Source organism: Nicotiana tabacum, chromosome 8 (assembly GCF_000715075.1).
Source record: "Nicotiana tabacum cultivar K326 chromosome 8, ASM71507v2, whole genome shotgun sequence".
Lineage (NCBI taxonomy): Eukaryota > Viridiplantae > Streptophyta > Magnoliopsida > Solanales > Solanaceae > Nicotiana > Nicotiana tabacum.
The window spans coordinates 26205230-26232265 of NC_134087.1; the positions used below are offsets into that span (position 1 = coordinate 26205230).

General features: G+C 37.5%; 1 protein-coding gene across 3 annotated transcripts; it reads right to left on the reverse strand.

Moving 5' to 3' along the window:
* Window positions 1-820: 820 nt before the first annotated feature.
* On the reverse strand, window positions 821-21751 carry LOC107815739 (uncharacterized). Of its 3 annotated transcripts, XM_075219122.1 has the most exons (11): window positions 21500-21751; window positions 19679-19789; window positions 19423-19539; window positions 18961-19068; window positions 18021-18123; window positions 17890-17947; window positions 16411-17807; window positions 16184-16295; window positions 3325-15782; window positions 1138-1948; window positions 821-1033 (listed from the first exon to the last, which is right to left on the reverse strand). In XM_075219122.1, exons 1-7 carry the CDS (start codon window positions 21600-21602, stop codon window positions 16485-16487), a joined length of 1923 nt encoding a protein of 640 aa, XP_075075223.1. In that variant the 5' UTR covers window positions 21603-21751; the 3' UTR covers window positions 821-1033; window positions 1138-1948; window positions 3325-15782; window positions 16184-16295; window positions 16411-16484. The 3 variants fall into 3 exon arrangements, with proteins under 3 accessions (XP_075075223.1, XP_075075224.1, XP_016496845.1); XM_075219123.1 differs by lacking the exon at window positions 21500-21751 and having other exon boundaries at window positions 19423-19544; window positions 19679-21490; XM_016641359.2 differs by lacking the exons at window positions 821-1033; window positions 1138-1948; window positions 3325-15782 and having other exon boundaries at window positions 16076-16295.
* Window positions 21752-27036: the final 5285 nt, after the last annotated feature.

Here is a 27036-nt window from a genome sequence, read left to right on the forward strand (position 1 = left end):
TGCTGGACAACCCCAAACCCGAATATGCCGTAAACTTGGTTTGCGCCCAGCCCACAATTCTACTGGAGTTGAAGGTACTGACTTTGAAGGAACTAAATTTAGAATGTAGTTTGTTGTTTCTAAAGTATATCCCCAAAAGGAAGAAGGCAAATCGGAATAACTTAACATTGATCTAACCATTTCCATAAGGGTCCTATTTCTTCTTTCTGCCACACCATTTTGTTGTGGTGTTCCTGGGGCAGATAATTGAGATGTAATTCCACTATCTGATAAGTATTTTATGAATTTGTTTATCATGTCGTTTCTCCGTTTCCCTCTTAAATTCTTTGAATTTCTCAAAGCATTCAGACTTACGTCGCAACATATAAATATATCCATATTTTAAATAATCATCTGTGAAAGTCACAAAATACTCAAAATTACCTCTTGCTTGTATATTCATAGGGCCACACAAATAAGAGTGAATTAATTCTAGCTTATCACTGGCTCTATTTCCTTTTGAGGGAAAATGTCTCTTGGTCATTTTACCTTCTAAACAGGATTCACATGATGGTAGCGACTCCACTTTCAATGAACTCAAAGGTCCATCAAAGACCAATCTCGAAATCCTATTTAGATTTATATGACCTAAACATAAGTGCCACAAATAAGTTTGACTCAATTCAGAAATACATTTTCTTTTACGTGGTAGATTAATGTTATTTAATTCTTTTGGTTGTTGTAGCACATGAGGAGATATATCAAGAATAAAAAGGTCATGTACTCTAGCAGCAGTGTAGATAAAACATTTATTAAACTTAATAACATCAGAGTTATTAGCAAAATAAACATTATAACCAGCATCCATTATTTTCGAAACTGAAATCAAATTCCTTCTAATAGAAGGTACATAGAGAACATCTTTTAAAACTAAAACTCTATCACTAATAAACGAAACTCTAATATCTCCTAAAGCTAAAGCTGGTGCTGGCTCGCCATTGGCTTGAAAAACGCAAACTTCATTCTCACTTAACCGCCGCATTTCCTGAAACCCCTGCAAAGTAGTGCAGATGTGATTAGTGGCTCCCGAATCTACACACCAAAACATGATAGAAACAGCCGCTAAACAAGTTTCAACGACATTTAAATTTGAATTACCTTGCTTATTCAACTTTGCCAGATAGGCAGGGCATTGCTTCTTGTGATGCCCAAGTTGCTTGCAATGATAGCACTTGCCTTTGGGCTTTTTCACACCAGCCGCACCACCAGGTGCCAAAACCTTTTGAGCCTTCTTCTTTTTTTATTGCCTTTCGACTTAGAAACCAAAGCTTTCTCAACATTGAGTGCCACAACTGAAGCTTGTTGTTTGATAATAGATTCTGCTGCTTGCAGCTCATTCGATAATTTCGCTAGTGACAAATCCATTTTGTTCATATTATAGTTCAAGCGAAACTGTTGAAAACTGTCAGGCAGAGTCTGCATGACCATCTCAACTTGAAACTCCTTATCAATCACAGCTCCAAGGACCTCCAGTTCATTCAGAAGACTCATCATCTTCAGAATATGGTCTCTGACCGATGATCCTTTAGCCATCTTGGTGTTCAAAAGGGCTTTCATGGTTGTCTGCTTAGCTGCACGATTTTGCTCATCGAACATCTCTTTGAGACTTTCGAGCATATCATAAGCAGACCCCATAGACTGATGCTGATGTTGCAAAACATTCGCCATAGAGGCAAGAATGCAACATCGCGCCATCTCATCGGCCTTAACCCATTTGCCATAGGCCTTAACCTGATCATCAGTAGCATTTTCAGGTTTTTCTGGGCACTCCTCAGTGATTACAAATTTGTAACCTTCAGCGGTTAGGACAATATCAAGGTTCCTTTTCCAGTCAACATAATTCGATCCTTCTAACTTGTTTTGGTTCAATATTGAGGTAAGTGGGTTGAATGACAAAGACATGATTAATCTGAGAGATATTCACATTAAATAGATCATTAGTTATGTATTTAGAATAATTAAATTCAAAATAGTACATTACACATATAACCATGCTCATTGAACAGTAAGATTCGTTAGAGAAACTTAATTATTCATGCAAAATATATGAGTGATGTAAGATATTTACCCCATAAATTAAAACAGGACCAACTCAGATGGAGAGTAAACTGTTAATTTAAGATAGGTAAATATCACTTTTATAAACTCTAGTTTCATTGAATCAACATGTAACTCAGTTGGAGAGTTAATACAAGTAATCAAATAACTAGAGGCAAAACTACAGTAATCATCTATAATGAATTTATCCGATGTGGAAGTAGACATATATCAACATATAAATTCATTATATTACTGTAAAACATGATTGGAAACAATAGGAATTGAACCCTACCATCATAGATTTCTTTTAAAAAAAAAATTCTTTTATTAAAAAAAATTCCAGAAAATAGAAAAATGGCCAAAAACCCATCTAAACGACCCCGAATGCCCAACAAACGATGTACATCATGAGCTTTTGCTCATGTTTATTGCTCACTGGGCCGTTTCCAATGAACCTACCAAATTTGAGGTCAATCGGAGTTCGACAAAATTTCAGAATTCTAAAATCAAGACCTATTTCTAGAATTCTGTTTTTGTTTTTTTTTGGAGTTTTAAGGGTTTTATTATTTTGACTTGTTTAAATCACATAATATACTAATGTATGTTAACACATCATTTCAGAACTCAAAATAATATTTTTTTTTTACTTAATAAAAACGTGTTTAGACAAAATTGTAAAAACAGTATGTTTTTCACTAGTCAAAAAATGCCACTGTTCATAATTCTGTATATTAATCCAAAATTACAGAACTAATATCATGCAAAACAGTCAAGTTTTTATTAATATAACAATGTGATTATGGACAAAACGCAACTAAAACAGATTAATGGAATTAATTCACTGTTTGTGCATATGTATATTAACCCATAATTACAGAATTAATAGCAATAAAAAATAGTCATGTTTTTATTAAAAGAAACAGATTGCTCTTGATCAGAAAACGTAATTAAACAGACTGTCATATAACGCCATTGTTTATACATATGTATATTAATTCATAATTTCATAATTACAGAATTAAGATACTAATAAATACAATCAGGTTTTTGACATAGAATAATTATACCAAACATGTATCAATAAACAACACATTTTATTATTACTTTATTCATGTTGTATTACGTTATCTAGTAGGCGTCTGATACCAATTATTAGAACATGCGCGGCGGAAGCAAGCATACAAACCAGGCATCAAATACATGTAAACTAGACAACGCAATAATAACGAGATTAGAAGCACTAACCTCTTGAAATAGTTGCACAAATCTTCCAAACAACATGAATCCAGGGCTGCAGTCTTCTGCTATTTGCCTAGTCAAACCTTGGACGATTTTTGCTTTTGGGTGGGCAAGAACAATACAACTCTAAAAAGTAAGTTATTGGGTGAAATTAGTCTTGCTTTAATAGAGTTATTTTTTGTCGAAATTGTGCTCCAAAAACGTGTAGGATTCTTCTTCTACACGTAGAATCCTACTCCAACTCTATTAGATGACTTTTCTCTCAAGTCACTTTTTACCCAAGTCTTGTCCAGGTTTTTACTAGGTATAGCAGGGACCACAGAAATAATAAGAGACTACCAATTATAGCATTAGTTCAAAATTAGCATGAATTAATTCTTACTATAATTAATTGCAATTTATTCCACTAAAAAACTACAATTGAACTCCTCAATATAAATTTCGAAAATTCAATAACACTTATTTTAATTCCCCATGTTAAGATCTCAAATACCAGTTAATCAAATTAAATCATTGAAAATTTAATTTAATCAACTAATTAAATCCTTTACAATTCCGCTTAAACTATTTCATGTGACGGATACAAAATCCACCGGCTGGGTTTTCACATGAAAACTTATAAGCTTACATAAAGGGGTATCATCAAACTCAAAATCGAGTCATGGATTTTATCAACTAATTATTATTCACAAATATAATTCGTTATTGTCCAATCTATTAGGCACACACTAACTCTAAATAGAGTCGTACCTTTTGATAAATCAAAACAATAAACAAATTACATTGATCATAATAATTATATCAAGATTAGGAGTATAAGCTCATTTAATGAATTAGAGAAAATATTTTATATATTCAGTACAAAAACATCTTTTCTCTACTTGGTCCGTTCAATATGCACTGAGTATACTAGCACAGGAAGTTGGAGTAAAACTACTCCCATAATCAAGACAAATTATACTATAATTTTGTGCTATAATCTGTAATAATCATCAAGATATTTTGTCCAACAATATCTTTGATTGTGAACATAGTTTATTAATTATGAGAACCAACAATTTAATCTTCTGTGCATGAGCTAAGACTCCATACACTAAATCGTCTACTACATAACTAAAAGGACATACATGTAACAAATAATCTAATTAAAATAGTACTTTATTGAATTGAATAAATTAAATAAATAATTGTTCCATAAAGAATAAAATATAATATTATGTCTAAACCGCATGGTTAATAGTATATCCTAACAATAGAGTAACGATAGAATCTTATTTATTTATTTATTTATTTATTTTTCTAACGATAGTATTCGAGCCAACTTACACGCACCTTTGATTATTCCACCGAACCTACTACCTTTAACCACATAGTTATCACGTGACTCTGCTTATCAAGACTTACGTACATAGGAAGCGATCACCTAACAAATTTTGTCGTAGCTGAAAGTTGAACTCTAATCTCCAAGAATTTCATCTCACTTTATTAATCAATAAGCTACACGCTTGGGTGCTAATAGTCTGAATCTCACTTGAACTACGAGAATAATTGACTAATCCAATTTGATTCCACCTTGTTCAAAAATTACATTTACAGTTAAAACAATATTTTCAAATTAATTGAGGAACTTATGGTTTGGTTAAGCATGGGTTTCTTTCTTCAAAGCATGAAATAGAGACAAAGGCATGCCTACATATTTTTTTTTTAAAAGCTACTACAAATTTGTGACGACCCGACCGATCGTCTTAAGAATTTACGCCTCGATCTCCTATTAACTGCTATCTTCGTATTTTTTCTGCTATTTTGATTTGCCGGGATGTTCGGTTTTGAGTTTCGGAAAATTTTGGGACACTTAGTCCCTTACTGAGAGCTTAAGTTTTGGAAAATTGACCGTAGTCGGAACAGTGTGAAGACGGCCTCGGAATGAAATTCTGATGGTTCCGTTAGCTCCGTTGAGTGATTTCGGGCTTAGGGGCATGATCGGATTGTGGTTTGGAGGCCCGTAGCTAATTTAGGCTTGAAATGCCGAAAGTTGAATTTTTTAAGTTTCTGGTTCGATAGTGAAATTTTGATCCGAGGGTCGGAATGAAATTCCGGAAGTTGGAGTAGCTCCGTAGTGTTAAATGTGACGTGTGTGCAAAATTTCAGGTCATTCGGACGAGGGTTGATAGACTTTTTGATCGAAAGCGTATTTTGAGAATCTTGGAGTTCTTAGGCTTGAATCCATGGTTAATTCGAGGTTTCGGTGTTGTTTTAGGTGTTTTAAGGATTGGTTAGTGGTATATGGCTTGTTCGTATTTTTGGTTGAGGTCCCGGGGGCATCGAGATGATTTCGGATGGTTGACGGAAGGATTTGGAGTTTGGAGTTGCAGCTGAAGCTATGACTGCTGTCATAACCGCATCTGCGGTTGAGAGGCCGCAGGTGCGACTCCCGCAGATGCGGAATGCAGCTGCAGAAGCGGAAGATGAGGAAGGGGCCAGGAACCGCAGAAGCGGCATATGTACCGCACCTGCGAGACCGCAGATGCAGATTCTGGGTCGCAAGTGCGGCGGAGAGGTTTTAAGTGAGAACTGCGGAAGCGGTTCCCCAACCGCAGAAGCGGTATCGCAGATGCGATGGGTGGACCGCAGATGCGGTATTGTTAGGCAGAACATATAAATAGTTGCCTTCGCGAATTTGAGCTATTCTTTCACCATTTTCATCCGGGAAGTGAGCTTTTGGGGAGGTTTTTTAGAGGGAATTCAAGGGAACTTCAAGGAGGTAAGATTCTTAGAACCTAAACTCGTTATTGAGGTGATTTTTATCACTATAAACATGAATATTTAAGGAAAATCGGTGGTAACTTGGGGGTTATGACTTGACTAATTAGAGACCTTTGAGTGATGATTTGAGGGACCATTTGAGATCCGATTTTGGTACTTTTGGTATGACTGAACTCGTGAGAGTGTGAGGATTCCGAAAATGTAAATTTTACCTCATTCCGAGACGTGGGCCCGAGGGGTGTTTTAGTCATTTTACTTAATTTTGTGTATTAGCTTAGAATTTCTTTGTAGAATCAGTTACTTGAAGTATTATTTACATTATGAAATTGAATTGAATAGATTTGGGCCATTTGGAGTCGAGTACTCATGGCAAGAGCATGGTTTCGGATTGATTTGAGCTGGTTCAAGGTAAGTGGCTTGCCTAACCTTGTGTGGGGGACTTTCCCCTTAGGATTTGTATTGTGATAATTGAAATGTCTTGTGCGTGAGATGATGAGTGCGTACTCGTGCTAATTGTTGAAAATCCTATTTTCATTAAGCAACTTTAACTGCATTTTCTCTTCCTATTTATTCTACTTGCACTTTTAAACCTGCTGATAGCTTAGAGAAGTATGTCTAATTGACTTAATTGTTTTATTTGCTTTAACTACCTTATTTGTATTACGTGAAGCATGCTAGGTTAGAATTGTCTGTGTTACTTTGGTATGAAGTTGATTTTATTTTAGTATTCTTTGTGCCATTGTTGTGTGTTTTAGTTTGGGACTACGAGACGGCATTCCGGGAGATCCCTTGTACGCATTTATGATTGAGCTGAAGTGTGGGATACCGAGAGATCCCCAACACGTATATTGAGGATACCAAGAGATCCCTAGCATATATTGAGTATACCAAAAGATCCTCGGGATACCAAGAGATCCCTAGCATACATTGAGGATACCAAGATATCCTCGGGATACCACGAGATCCCACGCATACGTTGAGGATACCAAGAGATCCCCAGCATATATTGAGGGTACTAAGAGATCATCAGGATACTGAGAGATCCCCGGTTATTATCTATGTGAAGAGTGGTATTTCCTTGTGATTGTTTTTGTTTCTGTTTCAGTTGTTGTTATCCTTATTATCCTGTATTAATTCTTACTGTTAGTTTTCAACTGTACTGATTATCTCATTCTATTATACCTGATATTTCATTTAATCTCAGTAGGGCTCTGACCTTCCTCGTCATTACCCGACCGAGGTTAGGCTTGGCACTTACTAAGTACCGTTGTGGTGTACTCATGCCCCTTTCTGCGCATGTTTTTCATGTGCAGATCCAGGTACTTCCATTCAGACTTATCACTCGGGCGAGGCGCTTGTAGAGACTCTGAAGTATATCTGCCGCGTCCGCAGACCGAAGAGTCCCTTTCTACTCCTCCTTTTTTTGTATTTACCCTTATTTACTTTCGTTTTCCTTGTTAGATATTTTGGAGTTAGATGCTTGTAGAAAATTTAAAGGCTTGTGATCATGAGATTCCAGGTTTTGGGAAATGTAATTAGTTTTCAAGAGTTGTTATTGTGTATGACAAGCAGCACTTTAAAATACTATCTTATTTCACTATTTCAGTTTTTAATTATTTCTTCCACAAATTGGTTTCTTTTCCGCATTGTTAGGCTTACCTAGTCGTAGAGACTAGGTGCCGTCACGATGGTTCACGAAGGGCGAACCGGGGTCGTGACAAGTTGGAATCAGAGCCCTAGGTTCATAGGCGTCATGAATCACAAGCCGGCTTATTAGAGTCTCGCGGATCGGTACGGAGACGTACGTACTTATCTACGAGAGGCTATGTAACCGTTAGAAAAATTCCACTTCATTTGATTTCCCTGTCGTGCGAGATTTTTGACATCACAATCCTAAACCTCTGTCTTCCATTCTCTCACAGATGGTGAGGACACGTGCCACTAGAGATGATCAGACACTCGCGCCCCCTGCGAGAGCCATCAGAGGTCGGGGCCGGGGTAGAGGCCGAGGACGCACACGCGGTGAAGCCAGAGCACTCGCGCGAGCTACCATCGAGGAGCCACCAGCAGTTCCAGCCAAAGCCCAGGCACCGGATACGCCTACTGCTACTATTACTCCAGCACTTCGGGGGACATTAGCACAGTTCCTGAGCATGTTTGGTACATTAGTACAGACGGGGTTGATTCAGGTTGTACCAACTACTTCATAGATCGGGAAAGGGACCCAGACTTCCGCCACCCCCACTCTAGAGCAGCGAGTTCTCATTGGTCAGGTTCCAGGTGTCATAGCGACACAGCCTGTGGTCCCAGTTTAGTGGGTGGTGAGGACCTCTCGCCGAGCAGAAGACAGATGGGTCCAAGAGAGAGAGGACGGACGAGGTCAAGTGAGAGAGTATAGGGAAATGAGGAGACCTCGTAGACTGGAGAGAACCACTGGTCCTTATTTTGGAGGAAGAGTACGACATGGTAGAGGTTTTGTGGGTCAGCCAGCTCAGTTTGCATCTCAGATTTCACACAGTGTTTTAGGTGTTCAGGGGTCTTGGAGTACCCGTACCGCACAGTTCCCACTTCAACGTCCTCCCAGAGCTTGTTTTGAGTGTGGTGACACACGCCATGTGGTGAGGGATTGCCCTAGACTTGGGAGGAGTGCACCTTCACAGAATTCTCAGCCACATCGCGCTCCGTAGAGTTCTCAGGCTATGATCATAGCACCAGTTACTACCCCACCTACTCAGCCAGCTAGAGAGGAAGGTCAGGCCAGATATTATGCCTTTCCTGCCCATACCAAGGTTGTTGCCTCCAATTCTGTCATCACAGGTATTGTACTGGTTTGTCATAGAGGTGCATCGGTTCAATTCAATCTAGGCTTCGCTTATTGTTATGAGTCTTCTTATTTTGCTCCATATTTGGGTGTATCTCGGGATTCTTTGAGTTCCCCTATTTATGTTTCTACTCCTATGGGAGATTTTCTTATTGTGGACCGCGTTTATCGGTCGTGTTTGATTGCTCTTAGTGGTTTTGAGACCAGAGCCGATTTGTTATTGTTCATCATGGTAGATCTTGATATTATCTTGGGCATGGACTGGTCGTCGCCCCATTATGTTGTTCTTGATTGTCACGCCAAAACTAGGACGCTGGCTATTTTAGGTGTACTGCGTGTTGAGTGGAGGGGTGCTTTAGATCACACTCCCAGTAGAGTTATTTCTTTCCTTAAGGCTCAGCGTATGGTTTAGAAGGGGTGTGACGCGTGTCTAGCTTATGTGAGAGATGTCAGTATTGATACCTCCTTCTGTTGATTCAGTCCCAGTAGTACGAGATTTTTCTGATGTGTTTCCAGCTGACCTTCCGGGCATGCCGCCCGATAGAGATATTGATTTTGGCATTGATCTGTGCTGGCACTCAGCCCATTTCTATTCCTCCGTATCGTATGGCTCCTCCTGAGTTGAAGGAGTTGAAGGATCAGTTACAGGAATGGCTTGATAAGGGTTTTATTCGGCCCAGTGTATCACCTTGGGGTGTTCCTATCTTGTTTGTGAAGAAAAAGGATGGTTCTATGCATATGTGTATTGATTATCGTTAGTTGAACAAGGTTACAGTGAAGAACTGTTATCCTCTACCTCGTATTGATGATTTGTTTGACCAGCTTCAGGGAGAACGAGTGTTTTCTAAGATTGACTTACGCTCAGGTTACCATCAGTTGAAGATTCGGGAGCCAGATATCCTGAAGACTGCCTTCAGGACTCGGTATGGTCATTATGAGTTCCTTGTTATGTCATTTGGGCTAACCAATGCCCTAGCGGCATTTATGCATTTGATGCACAGTGTGTTCCGGTTGTATCTTGACTCGTTCGTCATTGTCTTTATTTATGATATTCTGGTGTATTCCCGGAGTCGGGAAGATCATGAGCAGCACCTGCGGACAGTGCTCCAAACTCTGAGGAAAAAGAAGTTATATGCTAAGTTCTCGAAATGTGAGTTTGGTTGGATTCTGTGGCATTCTTAGGCCATGTGGTGTCGAGTGAGGGTATTCAGGTGGATCCAAAGAAAGTAGAGGCAGTGCAGAGTTGGCCCAGACCATCCTCAGCTATAGAGATCCGCAGTTTTCTCGGTTTGGCGAGTTATTACCGTCATTTTGTGGAGGGGTTTTCATCGATTGCAACCCCTATGACCAAACTGACCCAGAAGGGTGCTCCGTTCCAGTGGACGGAAGAGTGTGAGGCGAGCTTTCAGAAGCTCAAGACAGCTTTGACTACAGCCCCACATTTGATATTGCCTACATGATCGGGGTCTTACACCGTTTATTGTGATGCCTTAAGGATTGGCCTTGGAGCGGTTTTGATGCAGGACGGTAGGGTGATTGCCTACGCTTCCAGACAGTTGAAGGTGCATGAGAAGAATTATCATGTCCATGATCTCGAGTTAGCTGCCATTGTTCACGCCTTGAAGATCTGGCGTCATTATTTGTACGGTGTTCCTTGTGAGATTTATACCGATCATCGGAGCTTGCAGCACCTGTTCAAGCAAAAGGATTTAAACTTGCGCCAGAGGAGGTGGTTAGAGTTGCTAAAGGACTATGATATCACTATTTTATATCACCCGGGCAAGGCCAATGTGGTGGTCGATGCCTTGAGTCACCGGGCAAAGAGTTTAGGGAGTTTGGCCTATTTACCAGCATCGGAGAGGCCTATGGCGATGGATGTTCAGGCCTTAGCCAACCAGTTGGTGAGATTGGATCTTTCGGAGCCCAGTCGGGTTCTAGCTTGCGTGGTTTCTCGGTCTTCCTTATTTGATCGTATCAGGGAGCGTCAGTATGATGACCCTCATTTGCTTGTCCTCAAGGACAAGGTTCAGCATGGTGATGCCAGAGATGTGACTATTGGTGATGACGGGGTATTGAGGATGCAAGGTCGGATTTGTGTACCCAATGTTAATGGGCTTCGAAAGTTAATTCTGAAGGAGGCCCATAGTTCGCGATATTCCATTCATCCGGGTGCTGTGAAGATGTATCAGGATTTGAGGCAGCACTATGGGTGGAGGCGGATGAAGAAAGATATAGTTGGATTTGTAGCTCGGTGCCTCAACTGTAAGCAGGTGAAGTATGAGCACCAGAGACCGGGTGGGTTGCTTTAGTAGATAGAGATCCCGGAGTGGAAGTGGGAGCGGATCACCATGGACTTTGTAGTTGGGCTCCCACGGACTTTGAGAAAGTTCGATGCTATTTGGGTGATTGTGGATTGGCTGACCAAGTCCGCGCACTTCATTCTTATGTGTACTACCTATTCTTCGGAGCGTCTAGCGAAGATTTATATCCGGGAGATTGTTCGCTTGTATAGTATTCCAGTTTCCATCATTTCAGATAGAGGTACTCAGTTCACATCACGGTTCTGGAGGGCCGTTCAGCATGAGTTGGGTGCTCGGGTAGAGTTAAGCACAACATTTAAACGGACGGACAGTCCGAGCGTACTATTTAGATTCTTGAGGATATGCTCCGTGCGTGTGTGATCAAGTTTGGAAGGTCTTGGGATCAGTTCCTGCCACTGGCGGAGTTTGCTTACAACAACAGCTATCAGTCCAGCATTCAGATGGCACCGTATGAGGCTTTATATGGCCGACGGTGTAGATCCCCGATGGGTTGGTTTGAGCCGGGTGAGGCTAGACTATTGGGCACAAACTTGGTTCAGGATGCCTTGGAGAAGGTCAAGGTGATTCAGGACAGACTCCGTACAGCCCAGTCCAGACAGAAGAGCTATGCAGATTGGAAGGTTCGTGGTGTTTCCTATATGGTTGGAGAGCGGGTTCTGCTTCGGGTATCGCCTATGAAGGGAGTTATGAGATTTGGGAAGAAAGGGAAGTTGAGTCCGAGGTTTATTGGCTCTTTTGAGATATTGAGGCGTGTTGGGAGATTGCCTATGAGCTTGGCTTACCTCCCAGCTTGGCAGGAGTTCATCTGGTATTTCATGTTTCGATGCTCTGGAGGTATCACAGTGATCCGTCGCACGTGTTGGATTTCAATTCAGTCCAGTTGGACAAGGATCTATCCTATGTTGAGGAGCCAGTGGCAATATTGGACAGGCAGGTTAGAAAGCTGAGGTCAAAGAACATTGCATCAGTGAAGGTTCAGTGGCGGGCTCAGCCGGTCGAGGAGGCGACCTGGGAGACCGAGCAGGATATGCGCAGCCGTTACCCTAATCTTTTCACTACTTCAGGGAGGATGTGACGACCCGACCTGTCGTTTTAAGAATTTACGCCCTGATCCCCTATTAACTGCTTTCCCCGTATTTATTTCTGCTATTTTGTTTTGTCAGGATGTTCAATTTTGAGTTTCGAAGAGTTTTGGGACACTTAGTCCCTTAATAAGAGCTTAAGTTTTGAAAAATTGACCATAGTCGAAACAGTGTGAAGACGGCCTCGGAATGGAATTTCGATGGTTCTGTTAGCTCCGTTGAGTGATTTCGGGCTTAGGGGCGTGATCGGATTGTGGTTTGGAGGCCCGTAGCTAATTTAGGCTTGAAATTTCGAAAGTTGAATTTTTGAAGTTTCCGGTTCGATAGTGAGATTTTGACCCGAGGGTTGAAATAGAATTCCGGAAGTTGGAGTAGCTCCGTAGTGTTAAATGTGACGCGTGTACAAAAATTTCAGGTCATTCGGACGAGGGTTGGTAGACTGTTTGATCGAAAGCGTATTTTGAGAATTTTGGAGTTCTTAGGCTTGGATACATGGTTAATTCGAGGTTTTGGTGTTGTTTTAGGTGTTTGAAGGATTGGTATAAGTTTGGTTAGTGGTATATGACTTGTTCGTATTTTTGGTTGAGGTTCCGAGGGTCTCGGGATGATTTCGGATGGTTGACGAAAGGATTTGGAGTTTGGAATTGCAGCTGAAGCTATGACTGTTGTCATAACCACATATGCGGTTGAGAGGCTGTTGGTGCGACTCCTGCAGATGCGGAATGCAGCCGCAGAAGCGGCAGATGAGGAAGGGGCCAGGAACCGCAGAAGCAAAATATGTACCGCACCTGCGAGACCGCAGATGCGGATTCTGGGTCGCAGGTGCGGCAGAGAGGTTTTAAGTGAGAACCGCAGAAGCGGTTCCCCAACCGCAGAAGCGGGATCGCAGATGGGACGGGTGGACCACAGATGCGGGATTGCTGGGCAGAACATATAAATAGTTGCCTTCGCGAATTTGAGTTATTCTTTCACCATTTTCATCCGGGAAGTGAGCTTTTGGGGAGGTTTTTGAGAGGGAATTCAAGGGAACTTCGAGGAGGTAAGATTCTTGGAACCTAAACTCGTTATTGAGGTAATTTTTATCATTATAATATGAATATTTAAGGAAAATCAGTGGTAATTTGGGGGTTAGGGCTTGACTAATTAGAGACCTTTGAGTGATGATTTGATGGACCATTTGAGGTCCGATTTTGGTATGACTGAACTCATGAGAGTGTGAGGATTCTAGAAATGTAAATTTTACATGATTCCGAGATGTGGGCCCAATGGGCATTTTGGTCATTTTACCTAATTCCGCGTATTAGCTTAGAATTTCTTTGAAGAATCAGTTACTTGAAATGTTATTTACATTATGAAATTGAATTGAATAGGTTTGGGTCATTTGGAGTCGAGTAATCGTGGCAAGAGCGTGGTTTCGGATTGATTTGAGCTGGTTCGAGGTAAGTGGCTTGCCTAACCTTGTGTAGGGGACTTTCCCCTTAGGATTTGTATTGTGATAATTGAAATGCCTTGCGTGAGGTGACGAGTGCGTACTTGTGCTAATTGTTGAATATCCTATTTTCATGAAGCAACTTTAATTGCGTTTTCCCTTCCTATTTATTCTACTTGCACTTTTAAACATGCTGATAGCTTAGAGAAGCATGTCTAATTGACTTAATTGCTTTATCTACTTTAACTGCCATATTTGTATTACGTGAAGTATGCTAGGTTAGAATTGCCTGTGTTACTTTGGTATGAAGTTGAGTTTATTTGAATATTTTTTGTGCCATTGTTGTGTGTTTTACTTTGGGACTACGGGACGACATTCCGGGAGATCCCCTGTACGCATTTATGATTTGAGCTGAAGTGCGGGATACCGAGAGATCCCCAACACGTATATTGAGGATAACAAGAGATTCCCAGCATATATTGAGGATACCAAAAAATCTTCGGGATACCAAGAGATCCCTAACATACATTGGGAATACCAAGAGATCTCTAGCATACATTGAGGATACCAAGAGATCCCTAGCATACATTGAGGATACCAAGAGATCATCGGGATACCAAGAGATCCCTGGCATATATTTAGGGTACTAAGAGATCCCTGGGTGTTATCTTTGTGAAGATTAGTATTTCCTTGTGATTGTTTTTTTCTCTGTTTCAATTGTTGTTATCTTTATTATCCTGTATTAATTCTTACTGTTAGTTTTCAACTGTACTGCTTATCTCATTCTGTTATACCTGGTATTTCATTTAATCTCAGTAGGGCCCTGACCTTCCTCGTCACTACCCGACCGAGGTTAGGCTTAACACTTACTGAGTATCGTTGTGGTGTACTCATTCCCCTTTTTGTGCATGTTTTTCATGTGTAGATCCAAGTACTTCCATTCAGACTTATCACTCGTGAGGCGAGACGCTTGTAGGAACTCCGAGGTATACCTGCCACGTCCGCAGACCGAAGAGTCTCTTTCTACTCCCCTTTTTTGTATTAGCCCTTCTGTACTTTCGTTTTCCTTGTTAGATATTCTGGAGTTAAATGCTTATAGAAAATTCAAAGGCTTGTGATCATGAGATTCCGAGTTTTGGGAAATGTTATTAGTTTTCGAGAGTTGTTATTGTGTATGCCAAGCGACACTTTAAAATACTGTCTTATTTCACTATTTCGGTTTTTAATTATTTATTCCGCAAATTGGTTTCTTTTCCGCATTGTTAGGCTTACCTAGTCGTAGAGACTAATTGCCGTCACAATGGTTCACGGAGGGTGAACCGGGGTCGTAACAAATTTGAACTCGTAAAATGGCAAAGCTAAGAACGCCTTTGGATAGACGGCTAGAAGCTGAAACAAAAGTTCGAATACAAAAAGTTCATTGTTAAGAATAGGACACAAAAGGTCAGCTTGTTCTCACGCGTTAAACGAGCCAATAGGACTAAATAATTGTTTTAAGTATATTTTGAGAGATTCTTTAGAAGCCAAGAACCAAAATGAATAAGAGCTGGAGTGTTCGACAAATTATGTCAATGAACACAAATAGGATTGGCCGACAGAGTAAAAGGGGGACCACAGTAAGATTCGTCAGAGTAGTTTCTCATTTTTTTTTTTTGATTTTTTTTGTCTATATTCTCCACACAGCTGCTCATTCAGTACAATTTTTTGTATGCTTATTCTATTATTCCTTGTAGTAATTGACATTTCACTGTTGACCTCCAGTTTTTGAGAAGGAAAACGAACAAAAAGAACACTGCATGATAATACAAGAAACTTGAGTATATGTATATATACTAGTATTCCATAAGGAGACGGGAACAAGAATTTCAAGCAAAGACAAAAAGAGTTTTGAGAACTGAAAGAGTACACTTGTCATATGAAATGCTGCGGATTCAAATGGAAAGTATCCTAACAATTTTAATATACAAAAAGAGGCCATTATTAGGAAGCGCCAACCCTCCAAAATGGATAACGTTACTCATACGTTTGCCACCCTTGCCTCTTCCTACCTAATATCATATGCGAATTTAGAAATTGGATTTAATCTTAAAGGTTCTCTGAAAACATTGTACTTCTGAAATTATGGGTTTAGAATTTAATATGTTTGAAAATTTAGTGATTTTTCACATATATATTTGTGTTCCATTTCAAAATACTTTCTCGGTTGACCCCTTAGAATGTAGGTTGCATACGTGTAACATGGTGTCAGGTGTCACATTTTAGTGTAAATGAAAACTAACAAGGTCTTGCTTGATGCTGTTTAGAGGGTGCCATCAGCAGATACTAAATACCTAATGAGACATTTGTTTACATAGTAAATGAAACTAAGGATTGCAAAATACCAGAATTACACTATGTTTCTACTTGCAACCGCAGAAAACAATGTACTACTAAAGGCCCTGATACATACCTTTAGTCTGTTGAATGCTTCCGGAAGGGTGATTTACACATAGTGGATCACTGTCACGCTAGAGCAACAAACACCCAAAAATGAAAGGTGTTCTCCTTGGCGGAATTCCATTCTGTAGGAAGAAAAAGGAAATCTAGTTGGTTTTGAAATCAATTTATTTACATGGCTGAATCTCAAACACAACATAACAGGGCCAAACGATGGATGATCACGGAAAAAGAACATACCTTTAATGGAATAGGAGGCAGCACTATGATTATTTAATATGAGTATAGGACCCGTCAAAACTATATGTGAATCTTCAGCTCAATGTCCATTCATCAGAACGATCAGGAGAAATTTCTTCAACAGATGTAACCCTGCTTGAATTTTCAAGTAATAGAGATCCACCCCTTGCTTTGTCACAAGATACTTCAGAGTTGCGAGAGTACCAGATATGAGAGTTGAATGACTGTTCAAATGATTGAGGAGCAGTTTCTCTTGGGTTTAAATCATACAAGTTGTATTTGATCTCCTCATTTGTTAGACCAACTGTATCTTTTCTATGAGGTAATCTAAAAGTATGATAAGTAGATAAACCCCTCTGCAACTGGGAACTGGTTGCTGACAGGAAATTCCAGCCGAATGTATCCAAGGCAATTGGCAAGAGTTCTTCAGAATCACAATGATTCTTCTCAAGATGACTAAGATAAGAGACAATAACATTGCCACTTTCAAATGCATTCTCAGGATTACAATCTTCCAGAGAAGTGAAATCCTCTAAGTAACATAACAAGGGTTGGTCATAGTGGTCCAATCTTGCAACTCCACATTCCTCATGTTCAAGAATTGTTCGAAAATCAGGATTATGATCTTCCAGAGAATTAAAATCTTCTGAGTTGCATAACAAGGGTAGGTCAAACTGGTCCAATCTTGCAACTGCACATTCCTCATGTTCAAGAATCGTTCCAAAGTCCCTGGAGCAAAATTTGGTAGGAAAGAGTTTCTGCTGAAAATTGTTTGAATGAAAATATGGCAGTGCATCAAAGCAGGCAGAGTTTGTATATAAAGATGACAGTGCCAGCGCATCAAGCTTCTTTTCTGTACTCCGCTGGTAATCAACATGCGGTAAGGTGGCTATTGGTGAACACAGTTTATTCCCTCCGCTAGTAGTAATGGCTAATGCTGGATCATTTTTCTCCTCATTGAAATCCCAATCTAAGAATAAGTTTTGTGCTTCTCTGCTTACAGGTATATTTGCACTATGAAGTCTATCCGGTAGGAGATGATCAGCAAACCCATGCCGGTCAAAGGATAATGAAGGCAATGAATCACTCTGATCCCATAAACTTATACTTTTGTTGTTTGAAATTTGACTATTATCTACATCTTCACAGAGCAAACCAGTTTCTGCGTCATAGTCGATGAGATGAAAGGCAGAATTGAAGTTATCCCATTCTAGGGGAACTCTCTCCTTTGGCCTACAAAAGAAATTAGTGAGGCAGCCATCAGTCTGGCTCATCCTATATTCTGGTATTGTAACATCTTCTTTGTGTTTTGAATGAGGTCGCGCATGATCTGGCTTAGCATGTGCAAGTGAGGTAGTACTTGAATCCCCTTTCCTGACCTTTGAATCCCAGAAATCCTGAATTTCCAAGTAACAGAAAGTCAGAAAAAAGAAAAGAAATTTGACTTGTATAGTTGATGAGAAAGCTAAGAGATCATACTTCACCCTCCTTCCTTCCAGGGAACAGCCGGCTGAGAAGTGCAGAAACCAAATCAAACCTGGAACCATAAGTCAATTTGAGATGGAACTTATCAAGATATCAAAGCAACTGAAAACATTAATCTTGATGACCTTTCAGAATTGAGTTTTTCGACGTCAAGAAACAGTGCATTTGCCTGCTGACGTAGTTTCTGTCTCTTTGCAGCAAAAATTCCATTACCAGAGTACTGGCTCCCTAAGAGTGATAAGGAAGATGTAAATGTTTACGTCTAAGTCTAATCACACGCCCTGTAAACTGCTAGAGCAAGCTCCATAATCAGTTGGCTGAGGTTAATGAAATCAGTCAACTAAGACAACAACAGAACACAGACGAAACAAGATATAGATATGATTTCCCCACTTCAAAAAACCAATGGAGCACATATTCAAAGAGACAAGGTTTTCATTCTTGTTTCATCATGACTAGAAAAGGCCTCTTGGAGTCTTGCTAGTGTGGAAAAAACTACGGCCATTAGACTGCTAATACAAGGAAACACTTGGTAGATTGAATAATCTAGCTCAAACGACCTAAGGGTTATGCTGGAACTTTTTAGACATTAGCGCCAGGAGGTTTCTCCAAGCATAGAGCATCAACCCCTACCTGAACTCTTAGCAAGAAAATGAAAAAGAATTGAGGAGAAAGCCTGTAATGCTGATTCAGCAGTGTACAAATTGTGGTGCTTCTGCATCAACTATTGTACTGAATGTATGACATTGATATTTACCTCTGTTTAAACACTAAAATAACTTCATAGTAAGGAGCATTCAGATTGAAAAACAGCAAGCTTCTTTCTTAGTGTGAAGGGTCCAGTAATAACATTTCCTAGAGCTTTTTTTTCTTCTTCTTTTCCTTGGATAAAGATAAATTCTCACTAATAAGGCAGTCATTCTAGTTCTTCCCATGTCCATCTCACAAGTCGATATTTATCCATCGAAAGAGAGAGGGTGAGGGATGATAGCGTAACTATGCAGACAGAATCCTAAGTGAAGAATCAATGTTTCAGAGAGAATTGAATGGCTGATGGAAGGTAACCTGAATTATTTGATGGACCTGCAAGGGGTGACAGCCGCAAATTTGAATCTACAGGAGTCACTGCAGTTGGGAGTGAAAAGGACTTAAGTTTTGCCTCCTTGGATATACCTGCATTTTGTCATACCACGTAGGTCGCTGAAATTAACAACCGACCGAACAGAGTCAAGATGCTTATATTACTTGTACACATTATACTCTGCTTCCTACGTATGACACCATCAACAGGTGAAAAGGACTGGCGTTCATTAGTCTGATATTCGTTTTCTACTTGAATTGGGATTTTAAGGTCCTTATTTGGACACTTCAGCACGTTGTGTGTGCTCGTTGTGTCTGCATATTAGGCATGATTAGTTAAATCCTTCAAATAAAAGGTGGTTTCTGAATAAAATAAAGCAAGCTGAATTTTCTTAAAGCTTTTGAGGAACCAGAAAGTTTAGTAGCTAGAATCAAAGTGCAACCCACCTGAGGTACTATTCTTTGATAGTTTACTCCTTCTGTGGAGAAGATCTGAATTACTATGGCCAACATCCTTTTTCAACTTCTTGAAGAAAGCATATTCTGAAGTTTTGGGCATATCAGCTGCACTAACAATACTATAATTTTTAAAGAATTTAGAGATATATATTTGAAACAGTTAACATCTTCTGAAATCATATAATGGTTGGGACTTGGGACATAAGTAATAAAAAAGGTAGTTCAAAATAAAGAAAAACCTTACATCTAGGGTTGCGAGCTGTCTGATATTTTTTGGAAAATGCAACTCTTCCAACATTAGGAAGAGGATCTGCTTCCGTATCTGGGGATGTGACATTTTTTGCCTTGATTGCATCTAACAGTGAAAAATTACTACAAACTTTATGTATAGCAGGAGGACAAAGGGAGAGCACAGGTCTAATATCAAGCACAAAATCGTTAACGCAAGAATAAATGAGATAGAGGAAAAATGGCCAGCGAATCAAATCAAAATACAAAAAATGAATGAAGACAATATCTTATATAAAGATATTGAATTAATGATACATCCATGGTAAGTCCAACTCTCTCCACTTAGTCCAAAAGCAAAACGCATATGAAGCAGGTCATCAGTAGTAGTGTTTGCTGACTGCTGATACTTGCCAACATCTGAAATGATTCGGGTTCATACCATCTTTATTGCTAGTAAAATGCCATTGACATGAAAGACATCAACATAAAAATGGCAAACAAGAGACTTCAATAATAAGGGGGAGCACTTAAATGTAACACCTGACACCTCCTTTGCTTGCATTAAGACTTCGATTATTTAAGGTTAAGGCAGAGAAATTTTATTGTAATCACCTCCAAATCCATTCTATTCAATGATCATCTGGTTTGGCAGTGGAAATAAGCTATTTTGTTAGGAAGCTTTTAAATGAAATGAGCGTCAAGACACATTTGTATTGCTATAATAAGTAAGATACCAAAGTTTAAATAGAGCGACATGGACCTTAACTCGCTTGGAACTGAATCCTAGTTGTTGTTGCTGTACTAAATAGGATACCAAAACAAACAAATGACAGAAAAATAAAATGAAATCCAACAAATGGCTGAAGCTATACATATGACATACAGATACCAATATGCCATTGTTGAACAACCACTATGACCCATTAATCCAAAAGAAAAACACATGATCTTGAAGAAGGTGACAATGGTGCTGATATGCGCCAAGGATCTCAAACCATTCATTCATAGCATCTTGATGGGTTTCGCTTAACATGTGGCTGATGATAAGAAGCCTATCAAAGGAAAAAGGTAGAACTATGACCTCCTTCAATCATGATGGGACTATGATGGTTTGAGGTAGCCTTGAGTTAGAACAACAAATATGTCTCAATCCCAAACAAGTTGAGGTCGGCTGTATGAATCCTCACTGACCACATTACTCCATTTAAACTCATATCATGCTAATATTTGGCAAACACAAATTAAAAGTATTAGAATTTCTTTGTATTTTCTAAACATATAAATCTATAAAAGGATAAACCAATCTTTGGAAGCAAGGACCTAGAGTAAAAGTACTAACTTCCAATTCTGAGAAGTTACTAAATCCCCAAGAACCCACCTCTCGTTAGTCAACTTCATTTCCTGGTGGCTAATCTTAGGGACCTTTTTCACATAATGCTCTGGCCCAAAAGACTTAATCAGTTATCATTGTTACAATTCATGCACAAAGATATATTCAGGATTTAGGTCAGTGAATGCAGAATACTAGAAGATTATTTCCCTTTTTTTGCTACTATGGTTCGAAATTACTATAAATATATTACACAAAACTTCTAAATAATTTTTCTAGGTTTTGAATCAAGGCAACAGGTGCAGCTCCAGCCACTGCCTTCTATATACATCCGCCGATGTTCCTGATGATACACAGACCATTTTACAATGATTCACACCAATATTTGATAATGTGGAGCAGCAAATGTAATCCAGTAGCTGAAACAAAATATCGAGCAACCAACAATAATATAATTTCGACTAGACTCAGAAAAAAACTGCAAATTCAAGTGACAATCAGTACCGGATCGTGCATCTTCGAGGCCCTGAGGTTGAGTGACCACTCCAGCTGAAGAGCTTAGGGTTTTTGCTGGAAATTTAATAGCGGATTTGAATCTTCGCCTCATTACGTTATGGTATTTTTCCTGAAAGTTGAAATTTTGGAAAACCTAAGTGCAGTGATCAATGAAGCCTTTCAAATTTGAACCTTCGATTTATAAGACGAAGAGAATGAATTTAGGCGCCTAGGCGGTTCAACTTGCGCGGTTGGGCTTGCTGGAATTGCGCAGATAGCCACTTTGAGGATCCCTGTTTAAAGTTGAATTACACAAATAACCTACCATACTTGTTAAATTTGAAGTTTATGAAGCAATCGAGGGTCAAAAGTTAAAAAAAAAATACATTTTTAATGCATAGTCAGAGTTCATAAATTTTTGTAATTCGAATCATTTCAAAATCTAATCTTTCAATTTTTTTAACCATAAGTCTGAAGTTTGGTTTGAAGTCTCAAACTTTTTTGTCTTCAAATTTTACATTTTATCTAAAAAAATTTGTCTGACGTTTTAATTTTTGCCTAAAATTATTTTGTGTGAAGTTTCACTCAAATATCTATAATTTTTGTTTGATATTTTAGTCAAATATCTGAAGTTGACTGCAACTCTTCTTCATTCTTGAGCTTCAAATTTCGATCTAACCCTCCTCAAATTGGCCTCGACGTCTTCCAAGATAAAACATGGGGTGTTTACACCAAATCAATAATTTTTACATAAATAGCCGATTGAATTTATTATTTGTATTTCTAGCTTGTAAACATAAATTATATATTGATTATACAATATGTTACACGTATGGTTTTCTCCCAACGACTATTTTTAATTTAAACGATTGAGTGACAGTTATTTAGGTAAATTCTTCTATATGTCTCTTGTACATATATATTTTTTAACACTTAACTTAGTTAGATTATTTTCACTTTGATTTGTTGATTTTTAATACTAATTATTAGTCAGGTATAAACATCTGGTGTGAATAAGCATTTACCGGCTTCCAAAATTCGAATTTTCATTCACCCAACTAGTTCAACAAGTCTTAGCAATACTCAAATACATTTCAAATTCAGCTTTCCACATCAAGTTTTTTAGTTTTTGACAATGGTGGTTCTGATTTCTCCTCAAATTCAAGTCACTAACACCATTCAAGTAGTTTGATCAATTCAACCTTTGAATTTTCAACTTCAAAATGAAATATGAACCTTCAACTTCTTTTCAAAATCTTTTGGAAAGTTGAATTTCGAACTAAAGTTAGGACATTGATTTTTCTTGGACTTTATTATAGTTCTTCTTCAAATATTATTTATTTTTTCGATCCAACCAGTGAATCAGTCTTTTCATTACTATGTAAGCTTCAAATGGGTGCAATAAAGAAAGAATAAGAAGAAAGAGATCGTGCGAGTCTTTTTGAAATTATACATTAACTAGTGAATTTATCCGCGCTTCACGCGGTGATTAATAAATTTACAAACAACTCTTTTTTTTTTTTAATATGCAAGTCTTATTGAAAAGAAGTCTCTAACCATACAAAAGGAAAATAATAAAAACAAAGCAATTCGTTATCAAACAGCAACACTAATCAATTTGCTTCTTGAAGTCGACAACACCAATTATCAACCTTCACCCGAGTGCTTGTTTCTTTTCACACTGATAGAGTTTCGCATTCTACTAAAAAAAATTCAAAAATACTTATATTGATCAACTAATGCAAAACATACTACAAATGTGAATACTTATAGACATTAATACATATCATATTTATATTTTAACAAATACAATTATAGTGGAAGGGGAGAATAACCAAATAATAAGGCAGAAATTAGGGGTGTACAAAGGAAACCGACAAAACGCACCAACTCGATAATCCGAGTCAAACCGAGAAAAAAAATCCGACTATGGTTTGGTTTGAATTGGTTGGTATTGGAAAAAAAACCGACCATAAATGGTTTGGTTTGGTTTTAACTAAAAAAAGTCAAACCGACACCAAACCAACCCGACATTACATATATAGAAATTTTAGATATATTTAATATATAAATATACTTATTGTGATGTAATTTATAAATATTTCTTAAAATTGTTGATAATTTTATCTTTTAAGGTATTATTTCAAGGTTGGACTTAGAACTTTTGAATGTTCCAATAAGTTTTATAGCCATTAATATTAGTAAATTAAATAATGCTAACAAAAGCTCAAACCAAAATCAAATCAATACTAATGCTAATAAAAGTCATTCAATTCAATACTACAAATGAGAATGTATTGAATATCTATTTTTTGTTTGGCAATAATTTAGATAAAAATGCATATCCTATTTTAATTTTTTCTTTAGCGTTTAGTCATGTAATTAATACTCCCTTATTAGTCTACTTATTTTAGCATGACTTAGTACTTTTAGATTAAGCTTATTTTTATTATGGCTTTTTAATTAGCAATATTCATATTACATAATTTTATTGTCTTTATTGTAGAATATTTTATGATAATGTCATGACACATCTCATATTTCGTATTATTTTCTTGGAAAATACTTTATATAGTTGTATCTTACTGGGATTAAAGAAATATTTTGAGCATAATTTATATGTTTTGTTCTATGAAGATTTTACCGGGAAAAACCCGAATAACCCAAAAACCAGAGAAAATCCGAGAAAAATCGAGAGTGAAAAACCCGAGTTTTATTGGTTTGGTTTGGTCTTTAGAATTAATAACCCGACACAATTGGTTTAGTTTGGTAATTGTAAAATCCGAACCAACCCGACCTATGTACACCCCTAGCAGAAATCTACCAAAGTACTTAAAAAAAAAGAACATGAGCGGTTAGTAAACATGTTCAAAACCTCAAATAAGTATTTTAATTTTATGGAAGACTTATGGACGAAAAATTATAGTACCGTATAATTTTATAAAATAAAAAAGGTTTTTTAAAATTTTGGAAAAAATAGATAGATAGAGTTTTCGACCTAAAACTATAAACATATAGGATTATTAAATGTGTATACAGGAAGTTACTAAATATTGTAGGGTTAAAGACTAATTTCATAGAATAATTCTTTTTTCTAATGTCACTGTTTTGTCATATTGAGACATCTTTCTCCTTCACATTTTTTATATCTAATTTTTCACTATCGTTAGACACACTCCCAATTTGGTATGAAATATTTGTCATGAGTATTACATGCACAAATTCACCTTCCTTTGTCTTAACTTAAACATAATTACGTGAAAGCAAAAACGATGAAATTGGTTGTGTGATCGGCCAGAGAAGTTAATAAATTTCTGAAAAAAGAATAGAAAGACAAAAGTACCAATAATTAGCTCATAACTTCTTATAATTGATTAAATGTCATAAAAAAAATTCTTTTTGATACTTTATTACATTTTTATTGAATATCATATATAGCTAGTAAATACAAAATTACTCCATAATGACCAAAAGTCGTTTTCCTTTTGGAAGGAATTAATACACAGCAAGCAGCCACTCTTTTGCACACAAAATCTTGATTTATTGCATCATCCAGTGCACAACTGAAAATTGAATTTAAGAATAAAAAAGGATGGGAGAATGAAACGTGAGATTGAGCACAAAGAGTCATTAAAAAGACCTAAACACGAAAATGGGAGGGAAAAAAAGAGTAAAAGGAGATAAAAGATGAATACATTTTCATAACATATATGTACTCACAATAAGGATTTCTAGTCTTGAAGTTAAGCTGTTGCTTTATTCTGACAAGCATTTCGGCCTCCGACACTCGCACTTTCTCTAGTATATAAACACCTTCGAATCAACCAAGAGGAGAGAATACTGTCGAGAAAAATCATGAATGCTCTAATAACAATAACAGCACCACTGTTTATAACAACGGTCTATATTATGGAACTATATTAACTCACTATATTGAATTAAAACATGATCGACCAAATACACACCTTAAATAATAATCCTGGTATTCAAAGAAATGAAATTATGAAAAATATAGCAAAAACAACTTTGTGAATACGTAATAGAACACTTGACAATATATTAATTTTTTCCTAATTACAATGAACAATTTCACTTCACCTTTGCTCAAATGATGGTAAATAGAGCTACATCCAAGTACAAGATAAACTCTAAGTATTTCGATATGTTGACATCTCAATTATAAATGCTGCTGAATTATTAACAGGTGAATCATTCACCTAATACCATAAACATCACCAGCAAGTGGAATTAATAAACACAAGCATACACTAATCTCTTCATATTCTCACTTTAACAGTAAAAATCAAGTATAATAGCTTTCAGATACATAGTACATAAAAAAATCAACATTAAGCAAATGAGCAACAAAAAAAAGGTGAGATAGAAAGTATTTGTTTTTGAATTAGGGAAAATATAGAAGACAAAGTAGAAGTGCAAAATGGTTTTCAATTTGATGCATAGCTAATTACACAGAAAATACAAATTAAAACGATAGGTTAGTTTCAAAATACTCGCTCCACTTTGTGTTATGTTCCTTTTTAGTCTTTAAATGTATTTTTCTTCCATAAGTTCATTGGCATATTTCAATAGCTTTTACTGTCGCGCCCTAGTCTTATCTACCATTTTCTGACCGAGTGCCTCCAAGTTAATATTTTAGAATACCATTTATGATAGTAACCAACAGCTTAATACAATTAAACCACAAGCCCAACAGCAAAAGTATAATCTCATAGAGTAAGTAGATTTGATATATAGTAGTACCTGTAATAGTTCTGATGTAACAATTAAAAGATTAATTCATGGTAGCGCTTGATTCTCTTTGCTACAGAGTCTATTCATGAGTAACCTGTAAAGTCAAAAAAACGGCAATGTGCATCATGTCACACCCCTTTTTACCCCCCAAAAAAGATACGTGCATGGATTTGTGGGTTAAAGAGTTTTTCCAATTAAAGTGACAATTTTGAAATAGGGATTATTTTGTTTACAGAGTCGCCACTTGGGATTGATTTTTGGGTGTTCCAAGTCACCTTTTATTTGAATCCCTATTCAAAGGAATATTTGACTCTTTTATATCGGTCCGCAAAAATAAAGTTCGGGTAAGGAATTCTGTTGACCGGGGAGAAGGTGTGAAGCATTTCCTGAGTCCCGTAGTTCTAGCACGGTCGCTTTATTGACTTAAAACCTGGCTTGAATTAATTTTGGACAAACTGTGATTTGTATGATTTTCATGTTTTACCTATCCGCTTTTATTTCTTGATTATTAGAATTACTAAACAAAATAATTTAGATAATATTACGTTGTCATAACCATGCTACGCAAACGAATGCATGATCGAATAAAAAAATATTAATTAACTTATCATAATTGCGCCTTGCAAGTGAATCCAAAATCATGACAATCTATTATTTGTAATACTTTTTTAAAAAAATTACTACATTTGAGTAAATTAGCTCTTGAAAATTTAAAAGTCAACTATCGCGCTACGCAAGCGAATCCGCAATATTAGCAAAGGATTAACTAAATTAAAAATTAACTAAAACTAATA

What these genes read in the sequence shown, in the direction of transcription:
- LOC107815739 (XM_075219122.1), bottom strand. Translation starts at nt 21,602, where the DNA reads ATGAGGCGAAGATTCAAATCCGCTATTAAATTTCCAGCAAAAACCCTA. An exon ending in GACAGCTCGCAACCCTAGAT is followed by an intron (nt 19,540 to 19,678) that starts GTAAGGTTTTTC and finishes TTGTTAGTGCAG; the next exon opens with CTGATATGCCCAAAACTTCA. An exon ending in CTGGAAGGAAGGAGGGTGAA is followed by an intron (nt 17,808 to 17,889) that starts GTATGATCTCTT and finishes TTGGAAATTCAG; the next exon opens with GATTTCTGGGATTCAAAGGT.